A 10,300-nucleotide genomic window follows, 5' to 3' on the forward strand; every position below is an offset into this window, starting at 1 on the left:
ATGTAAGTTTTTCCAGGAAAAAAACCAAACCAGAACACCAAAGGAGCTGTGGATAGCTCAGGTTCCAGGCAAAAAGGGGAGCTGCGCAGTAATTTTGAAAGAAACTCTAAAATGAAGTTAGGAAAGTGCAGCAAATGTGAATTATTGAAAACTTTGGATACTGCATATTATGCAAGAATTGATGTCTTCTTCCAATAATCTGTTCTCTTGACTTTAGCCTATTGCCAAGCAAGTACAATAAAGCCACTGAACCTCCCCCCCTCAAAGTCCTTATAATTTATTTACTGTTTGGGTCTTATGGACTGTGATGCTCTAATGAATTTTAGGAATAGATCTTTCTTTAGCTAAATGGTAACTTTCATATTAAGTTTAAGACTCAGTAGTATTCTGGTTGCCAGATGAAGCAAGTTTTTCTAACACTATTGTTTTTCTAGTCTGGGTGTTTTATTCTGGCGGCCAATACCCAAATAATTGGGTTCTTTGTTTCAGCTCAGGGCAGCCCGTGAAAAGCTGCTCCCATAAACTGACTCAAAATGGCTGGTTAAATGGTGATATATTTCTTTACTCCTTGTTAGATACATTACAAAAGACTGGAAACAAAATAGGAAAAGCAGTCAGGAAATAATATCACCTTACTAGCAGTGTACGAATGGCACTGACTACGTTAAGTAGCCTTACCATGGGCTAGCCTTTCTGAGAGATGAAGTGCAGGTTCATTTCTGTAGCCATCTCTAGAAATCTCTGTTATTTTCCTCCAGGTACATATCCATCTGGATAACAGCAATCAGAAGAAGAAACAGAGGACAGATCTCTGGAATTCATCATCTGCAAAAAAACAAGGTACAGGACTCTGTCTTCGGGAGGCTTCTGCCAAAGTTGGATTGAAAACTACTGAGCTGCTCCTTTCTGATTCAAATAAGAGAAAACAGTTGAAGACATCCCAGTCTGCGTTACTTCACATTTGTGAACAGGAATGTCATAGTTGGATTTTGAGTTGAACACCACCTGTGTTATCCTAAATGTTACAAATGGTGCTGAGGAATAAAGGGCTGAATGGAGTAACTCAGTGAGGGCACCCTCCAGATCTGTCTAGATGCAAAAAATGTTTAAACCCAAGTGGCATAGTAGTGTTACTCAAAGCTTGGAAAGTCTTAAGTGCAGGATGAGTGTGCATTGTTGCCATGGTCCAAGTTAAAACCGTCTGTAAATGTGGGATTGGGAAAGATTTTTATTGATTTTATCCTCCACTCACTTAGCAGAGAACTGAGTTGGTTGTGGGTTGCTTATTTTGGTCATCTTTTGTAAGATGAAGAGACTTGGAGCATTAGTGTTACCCCAGAGCTTGCGCTTTGTAGGATAGAGTGGATTTCTAAGGCTTTGGGACTTGAAGTTTGCAGAATTCTAGGGTTGTTTGAGATGTTTCTTCACAGTTTTATGTTTTCAACGACAGCTCCATTGTGCTTATGATGAGTAGAGGTGCTTTTCACTTTTATAGTTACTTCTAAAGGGGACGTGACATAAGCAATCTCAATATAAAACATTCTGGTACCATTTGTGCACTGCTGGAGTTGTTCTAGTGCAGTCATTCCAGTGAAAGAAAATCATCTCCATTATGGGAGAGTTGCTTGTATTGGTGTAGAGAACTTTCAGACCAGCCTAAAAGTGGGAAACCTTCCTTCAGGATTGTCGTCGAGGTTTATGAAATGCTCTGGTATCCTCCTGTCAGCTGTAGTTCTCTGGATAATCGTGTTGTGCTAAACACGTTAGTGTTGCTAAGGCCATAACTACCTTTTACAAGAAGGAGATTCATGTATAGATACGATACTGGAAATGTGTGCCAACCATAGTATTAGAGTAAATTCCATGAAAATTCTTCATCTCTGTTGAAATTACTCATACAGTGGAGGAGTTATAGTTGGTTATAATTAGTTGGCTCCTTCTGAAGCTCTGTGCTGAAGGTTCATGTGGCGTGCCAGAGAAGTAACTCTTCAGAATGTCAGTTCTTAGCCAGAAAATGCCATGGCAGGTCACAGCCTCGGGGCACTGTTACCTCTTCGGAGATAAGACCTTTTGCTGAGAAACTTCCTAAGTCGTTCTTGTCACTTCTTGATAGTTTCAGCCTTAACTGTACTTGTCAGTCCTTCTTGTTCAACTGACATTTCTCCCTCTCCTTGTCTCTCTCCTCCCACCTGTTTTGTTCCTTATGCTCTGCACAGCTTGGTATCTGGAACTACCTCAATGTAACCATACTTCAAAACAACCTATTTATAAGACAGGAAGCTTGGCTTCTGAATGAGCTTATCCTGAGGCTCTGAGTTGGGCTTTGCTGGACTTCAGCATTCATTCTTTCTGCTGTTTTGATTTGCTTTTTAATAAACACAGGTGACTACCAAAACATTTTCTAATTAGAGGGGACATACAGATCCCTCTACCTAAGCCTTCTTAATAGAATACTCTGAGGATCTTTGTAAACACCTTGCCTCATAACTGTCTACTTGGTTACTCAATTAAACACTCTTGAGAATGTGTTTGTTTCACAGAAGTCCTTTTCTTAAGGACAAAAGTAACCTTTCTCGAGGAGCGAGTTTCCATGAATTTAGTGGTTTTGCACATAACATCCTCTCAAGTGTTTCCACGAAGTACGTTCTGCTCTATTTCAGAACTGAAGCATGCTGTCTGGTAATCTGCAAATATTGTTTTCCTGAAGTATTGCTCAATTGGAGCTTGAAGTTACAGGAATAATTCCAAGTAGATTTTGTTAGGTATGTGTGCAGGAAAAGGCTAATAAAACACTTCAGGTTTATTGCATAATTTGGAGGATTTATGCACAAAACCAGCACAAAGCAGTCACAGAAATCTTGTGTGATTTAGTGGATGCACACAGATAGATTTACTTCTCAAATCAAAACAGTGTTTGTGAGTACCCATGCAACAGACCAGCAGTTTGTCGAGACTTGCGCTGTGTGCAAACCTAGCAGAGGCCAGACAAGACCAAACAAGTCTCTGGTTTCCTGTAGTGCTATAACAGCTTGTATAAGAACAATGCAAACCTTTAAAGAATAGTCTGTTTTCAAAGGATTTTGTGGAAATTATTCACTCGAGTGTAAATCTCTACAAACTAATTGGTGAGAAGTGGCATAGCTGGGCATAGCTGCTGAGGTTACTGCCCTCGCTACCTGTTCTGTGCACAGATGTCACTTAGGAATGCAATATGGCAGTTTTACGTTAAGATAAAATGCTCTTTCTCTTGGTTTGCTTTAAATCACCGTATTGTAAATCATTAGCAAACCATTTGGATCAGCTGTCCTTGTACCAGGAATGGAAAAAGCTCCTGCAGCAATCAACTTTTTGGGTAACATCCAATCGTTCCTGCGGGTGAATGGGACCTTTAAAATGGATTTAATATTCTGAAGCTGAAAGATGCATGATGACAGAACACCAGGCTAAAAATGTGCTGTAATTCAAGCTTCCTCAAGAACTGGGCAACTGGTGCCTGGCACTCATCCCGCAGGCTTACAGAGAGGTGTATTTCACACTGAGGGTTGGCGAGGCAATGTGGGTGGCCGGTGTTCTTTCTTAGGCCATCCCACGTCAGCTCAGTTTGCTTTCTGTTGGAATTTCATCGGCTCCTGACATAAGTGACTTTGCTCCTGTCTGTAGACACTCACTGGCCTGCCCATGGACAGATCCGAACTGTAACTTGCACCAGTTCGTAGCGTGAATTCAAGAGGTACAGAAGTTGCTAAACTTTGCAATGTGATTTCTTCTAGAATCTGGCCACGGTCTGGATGGATTTGCCCAAATGAGACAGATAGATAAAACTTCAGCTTAAAATAAATCCTCTTGTAATTCTAAGCAGGCAGTGAGTCACTGGGCACATAGTACCGGGGATTTCCTGAATCAGTCAGCTTCGCTTTGAAAACAGTCTTTGAGTGAAGCGTGTCTTTTTTAAGACACGCACATGATACATGGATGCTAGATATATTTTTTTATTACTTGAACTAATCGAGCGAAGCAGAAGCAGAAACAAAAGCTAATGTTTTATTTGGTTGCTCTTGTTTTTATGTAGTTGATTGTTTCGTTCCCTTGATCCTTTGACTGTCTCTGAAAAGCTGATGCTCAGTTTTCAGCAAGACCAATGGTACAACTATAAGCTGAGCAATGAAAGAAATGGGTGGTGCGATTTATCCATTTGTCTTTACATCCTTTCTGTTGATAATTTATAGCATGCTGGATTTTCAGTGTCGCGCACATTGTATATCCGCATCCCACAAAAGATTTGAGCAGAAGTTGAAAGGCTTGGCAGTTGGCTGTGGGAAGATGAAAGGTTTGCAGCCATTGGAAATTCCTGATGGAGAAGGAGTTCTTATCTCTTCAGGCAAGAGCAGGGGTGGAGGAATGATTTTTCCATAACTTCAATAATTTGTCCTTCATCCCAGTATTCTGCAGTTCTTCTACCACTCTTCCCCTTCCAGTCGTCCTTGACAGCAGGAGGTGAATCAATGGCTGGAGGGCTGAGTAGGTTTACTTGCTCAATCGGCCTGTTGCTTGCCAACAAAGAGACCTGATGCTCTGTCTTTTCTGTAACCGTATTTTATTTAAAAGTATAACCTACTTAAGGTGCAAGGGAGCAATGACCTTTTAAACTGTACTTTGACTGGACATAGTAAGTAAATCTGGCAAAGGCCAAAGCATCTGGAATTTTACCTTCAGATGCTGGCTGGTTTACTTTCGGCATTTCAGATGCAGTGTGCTCTATGCTAGTCATACCCTAATTTTTCTGCTTATACGTTTGCTTCTTGGTGTTTTCTCTTCATTTGTTACAGGAAAAACCTTAAGCTATTGGTGTTTCAGCCCTGGATACAGTATGCATGAGCTTGTTCGACAGGGAGTCAGGACAATTATCCTTACGAGTGGCACTCTCTCCCCACTCTCATCATTTACAATGGAAATGCAGATGTAAGTACCAAGATCTGTGAACAGTCCCCTTACTGAAAATGCACAATCTGCCCTCATGATTTTAGGTTTTATCTCAGGATTTTTGAGTGTTCTGGACTGGTCAGTAGGGAATCATATGATGAGTATGACTGGGGTCTTACTTTTGTGTCTCTTTAGCCCTTTTCCTGTTTGCTTGGAGAATCCTCATGTCATTGATAAACAACAGCTCTGGGTTGGGATCATTCCTAAAGGACCTGATGGCACCGTGCTTACTTCTAACTATGAGAGAAGGTAATGAACTTCCATGTGGAATTCTGCTTTTAAGTCTTGCATTTGGGCATTTTGGGCTCCGCTTACAGGAGGGCACTCGTGAAATAAGTGGCCTCTGTCGTTCTTCTCTTGGATGAATACTGTGCTGAATACCACCACCCTTTAACCACTACTGTTGAAAAGTTGGAACTTGGATCAAATGTGCATTAAAAGTTCTTAATGGCACTGACCAGCCTCAGCTGGGACCTCCACCCACAACCATCACCCAGGAGCCCCACCTAAGGTCTGGTATAGGCATTCAGTCACTGCCCAGGGTGTAGGACTGTCTCCAGCTCCATCATAGCCACACCTGGCCATGGACCCTCCTGATCTGACCCCCTTGATCTGACCCTCCTGGTCATCCCTTGATGGACCTCCCTCACCATCCTTGGCCTGTGATGCTCCTTACTGTCACTGGACCTGCTCCTGGTTTACTGATGTGTATTCCTGGCTTGACCTCAGACCTTCCCCACCACCATGACTTTGCCTGATGATCTGGACTTGTGGTTGAGCCTGGCTACTGCATCCCAGTCTTTCCTGCTCTGTTAGTGTGGATCTTGGCCCTGACTGGCAAGACCCCTGCCCTGCATGGCTTCATATCATGCTCAGATGCCACCTCCCTGTCCCTTACAGAGCAGTCCACCCTTACTGACATGGAGCCCCATCTCAGATTTCTTTGCTGAGGGCTTAATTGATTTGAAACATGACTGGCCTTTACAACAACTATTTTTATACCTAAAGCTTGTCACCATGACCAGCCTATCTTTTATCTCCACATTGCCATCTGAGGGAAAATATATCCAAATATTTGTCTAGCTTTTCCTCATAATTTTTCTTGTTTTTCTTGGGTCTTTCATAATTTTGCCCATATCTTTCTGTTCTTCAGAGCAGACAGTGCTTCTGCTGCCAGCAGAATATACTGTCAGCAACAAAGGCCAGAACTTGTTTTCGTGGTGTATTGACTTCTGTTGTGCAATGTGACAATCTCGTTGGCATCTCAGGATGTAATTTTAAAAGGCAGTTTCATGCTTTGGGGCACATGGCAGAAGGTTCTGTGCTTGGCAGTCCTCTGAAGTCACTAAAGGGCAGCACGATATTGGTGCTAGTGTTGTGTTTAGGGATACAGTCCTTCTGTAGTGATTTGAAATGATGATCAGTTCTTTGTATATGACACACATGCTCTTCCATTTAACTTTCTCCCTATAGTACATGTTTCTATGTGTTGGCACATTCTTAAATCTATTTCAGTTTCAACATTGTAGACAAACCTCTGGCTGATAGTGCTGTAGTTTAGCCTGCTACAGGCCTGACTTACTCTTTTTTTCCAGCAATACATATGTATATTATATATATATTTATATATATAAATAAAAATATCTCAAATAGCTTGTACTGAAAAATAAAGGAGGGAAAAAAAGCCAGGTGTTCCACAGACTGGAAAGTACTCGGGATTTGTAATTGATTTCTACCAAGATGAAGTAGTCTGGAAAACCCTCAGACTACATTTTTCATGTTCAGTAGCTTAGTGTGCCATTTCAGTGTACTTTGTTGAAGATACAGACTTTCAGAGGGTGGAGGTTGGGGTTCCCCCCCCCCCTAAGGCCCAGACCACCTTCTTTGGAAGGAAGGGAATTCACAGTGTTTGTTGTGTTTTGACAACATCTGTGTGGTGATGTGGGTATCTGTAGGTCTTACATAAAGAAATAAGTTCATCTTTTTTTCCTGCGTATGTAGATTTCCTGGGAAAACAGCATGCAAAACTACAGGGCACAAAGAAAGAAACAAAGGCATGAGAGAACAGATGACTTGAGTCAGGTCTGGAAGAAACAGAGAAATACTACTCACTGTAGAGCAGTACCTTTTTAGTCAGGGCAGAAGTGATTAACTTGGCTTATGCCACATGTAAGTAATAACCATAATAACCAAATTCCCCCTTTTTTGCCCCTGCAGCATCACCACACCTCGTTTATCAATAATTATTTTAAATAGTTGTCAGGTTAGTCAGGCCTGGCAGCATCTGCAGACTTTGGCAGAACTTTCACTCTGAAATTGTCAGTATTAATCATAATCCTCACGTGGCTGCCTGTCTCCCCTTGTTACCTTTTGGTAATATTGAAGCTTAGATCATTGTCAGTGTTAATAATAAGAATATTTAATAGCCACAGTAATATGTAGTCAAGGTATGACTAATTCTGTGTCCTTGCCACAGGAAGGAGAGCAATTGGGAGTGTGGATGTGCTGTTTTAGATGAAGAATATTAGAGGAAGTCAATATGCATGGAAATCACAGAAAAGGAAACACAATGGTGTTACTTGGTTTTTCTTCTTTGTAGGTTTTCAGAGGATTATTTATCTTCTCTGGGGAAAACAATAGGTAAGTGACGTGTGCGGATTCCAGAAATGAGCTGGTGTGCAGGAATTCTAGAAATCCCCTAGAATGAGAAATACTAAAGAAAATAAAGTAAGACAGAGAAAGATAAAGGTTTGCAGTGCATATTTAAATGCTGGCTGGTTCTGTTTGCTTCTGTTTGCTCAGGCAGCTGCCTACTGTAATTACATACAAAAATGAGTTGGAATCCTTGGTTTAATGTTTCCATGGTAAGAGTTCAGTTTTATTGTCAAGTGTTTGTGTTTGGGTCAAAAATGTGGCTCCTAAACACTGTCAGAAAGTGGCACAAACTAGAAAATCAATGCACAGAGATGATGCAGCCAAGACGGAGCAATTAAGAATCGCAAGAGATCAATGCAATTTCTTGTGATGTTTTTAAAGGCAATATGTCAAGCAAACCTTAAGTCAGTGTTTATTGTTTTAGTGATCTTTTTCCAATGTAATGGAACTACAAAATGTTAATGCATGAGGTCAGGATAAAAGCAGAGCATTTGTGTAGCTTGGCTGAGATGTGATTGAAGGGAATCTGTTGAATCTAGAAACGTTAAAGGAAATTAAGGAGGGTGTTCAACTTGTGAAATTAAGAAAATGTTTTCACAAAATACCAGATCAGTGGTTTGTTTTTTTAGTGAGGTGCGTACTTTTTGACTAGGACACTCAAAAGCGATCTTGTGACGCCTCTTCCATTGTTTTCAATGTTTAGACTGGGGTTTAGACAAAGAACGGAGAAAATGATGTAAAAGTAGATTCTACTGGGCAAATATGGGAGCTGATGTTTGTCTTTGGTCTGTAGTGTTCTGTGTAGCTTGTAATATATTTTATCCTGTTAATGCTGCACTTTAGAAAGCTAGGTAGGCATCTGTATTCAAGTTTATACCTCGATGACACTTTAGAAAGCCAGTTAGGCATCTGTATTCAAGTTTATACCTCGATGACAAGATAATCAGTGTGATTTTAAAAAATGAAACAACTTCTAGTACACAAACATTCGTGGAAAGAAAGCAGAAAAGGTTTTGGAAGGAGCCCACGCTGTTAGTTTATTTGTCCTTCACAGTCTGTGTACTCCATCCCAGGATGAAGATGCCCTCAGCTGTACGCTTGCCCATCTCATTGCAGGTAACCTTGTGCGAGTTGTGCCCCATGGACTCCTGGTGTTCTTCCCATCGTATCCTGTCATGGATAAGAGCCTGGAATATTGGAGAGTATGTAAATTGCTCTGCCTTTATTAGATGGGTTGGTGACACACGTCAGGCAGTTTGTAGTGATGCTATCTAACCATTCTCATTAAAGGTTCTTTGTTAATAAGTAAATTATAAAGCCTGGGAAGTAAAAACCCAGGTCAGGCTGCTTTTATTTTGATCACAATACACTGAGATGCACTGTTGCAGAGACGAAACTCAAAAGAATCTTAGTACCTGATCTGATCTCGGTGTTCATTTAAATTTCACCAGACTTCTCTTTATTAAACCTCCAAATTCTAGTTGGTGAAGTGTTTTAACTCTTAGGGGGAAAAAAATCCCAATATAAACATTTATTTTATTTTTAATTTAATTTTTCTAAGTGCTGTGTTCGTGACTTGAGTGTCCCTGGTAGAGCAGCTCTGTTTTAAACGCTGCTCCTCCTTAAATGTGGCTGCAGGGAGAGAGGTGGTGTGCTGCGGCGTGGGTCTCTGGGAGACTGGGAGCTTGCAAGTTGGAAAGAAAAGAAATGGGTCTCTCATCTGCCTAATGCAAGGAATGGCATTAGGATTGCATGCTTCTGTTTCCAGCTCTTCTGATGTTTGGCAAAGGCAGAGCAGACCGTGGTGGGGAGGGAAGTCTCGTCACTGCTCCAAGTCTGTGGCGGCCACTCCTGAGCGTTTCCTTTCTTGTGGGCACTCCTGGTATGTGCTTACTTTCAAGTGCCCGTTTCTGATCTGTTCATCTGTTTGACAGGAGCATGACTTCACTAAAAGAATCGAAGAAGTGAAGCCAATGTTTGTGGAACCCAGGAACAAAGGAAGCTTTGCAGAGGTTGGTTATTTGCATTACATACCTGTAACATTGTCAAAAACTGTTTTTGTGTTTAAATACCTTGTCCAAGATGTGTTTGGGTGAGTCCTTCTTTGAACTATAGTTCTTCTGGGCAACTTTCCTTTACTCTTTTGGCCAGTTTTGCAGAGTACAGCCTTTATTTCAATCCCAGGGATCTAACAGCAGCTAACATACTGAGAAATGGAGGTGGTAGAAAGCTGTCACTTCAGTAGTCAGCATCTGTTAATATTCTGCGGGACGTTTTCCCCAGCTTGTCGTGGTTTGGGTGTTAAGGAGTTGTACAATGTCATCTTGTTTATTTATAGCCGCTCTGTTTGCTTCTTGGAGTAAATAATACCCTTGAATTGCTTTTCTGGTTTGCCTCTTTTACTCGGGGATCTGCAGAAACACAGGACAGTCCATGTTTCACCTTCTCATCAGAAGTGTCTGACGTTGATCTTTTATGCTTATTCAGATGTGTTCTAGATTTCACAGTAACGTACGGGTTTCTTACTAAGCAAGTCACTTCTCACATTTGCAATTAGTAAAAGAAAACGTACCCAAATTAATCACCTTACAGATCTTAATGCACAAGTCAAATTTAGCTAGTACAGCTTTCCACTTACACATGTGCAAAGGATGATACCATTCCT

At 41.1% G+C, this 10,300-nt stretch overlaps 1 protein-coding gene across 1 annotated transcript in view; it reads left to right on the forward strand.

Annotated features, from left to right (window-relative positions):
- LOC104536135 (regulator of telomere elongation helicase 1-like) overlaps positions 1-10,300 on the forward strand; it is a gene marked incomplete at its 5' end in the record, with an annotated part of 36,583 nt that overhangs the window by 4,027 nt on the left and 22,256 nt on the right. The window contains 6 exons of the mRNA XM_010178674.1: positions 759-840; positions 4,827-4,959; positions 5,116-5,229; positions 7,580-7,620; positions 8,752-8,837; positions 9,570-9,647. Of these exons, the coding sequence (XP_010176976.1) occupies positions 759-840; positions 4,827-4,959; positions 5,116-5,229; positions 7,580-7,620; positions 8,752-8,837; positions 9,570-9,647 (534 nt within the window). The remainder of the gene's footprint in view (positions 1-758; positions 841-4,826; positions 4,960-5,115; positions 5,230-7,579; positions 7,621-8,751; positions 8,838-9,569; positions 9,648-10,300) is intronic.

This window comes from Mesitornis unicolor, unplaced genomic scaffold, assembly GCF_000695765.1.
Source record: "Mesitornis unicolor isolate BGI_N332 unplaced genomic scaffold, ASM69576v1 scaffold20332, whole genome shotgun sequence".
Classification (NCBI taxonomy): domain Eukaryota; kingdom Metazoa; phylum Chordata; class Aves; order Mesitornithiformes; family Mesitornithidae; genus Mesitornis; species Mesitornis unicolor.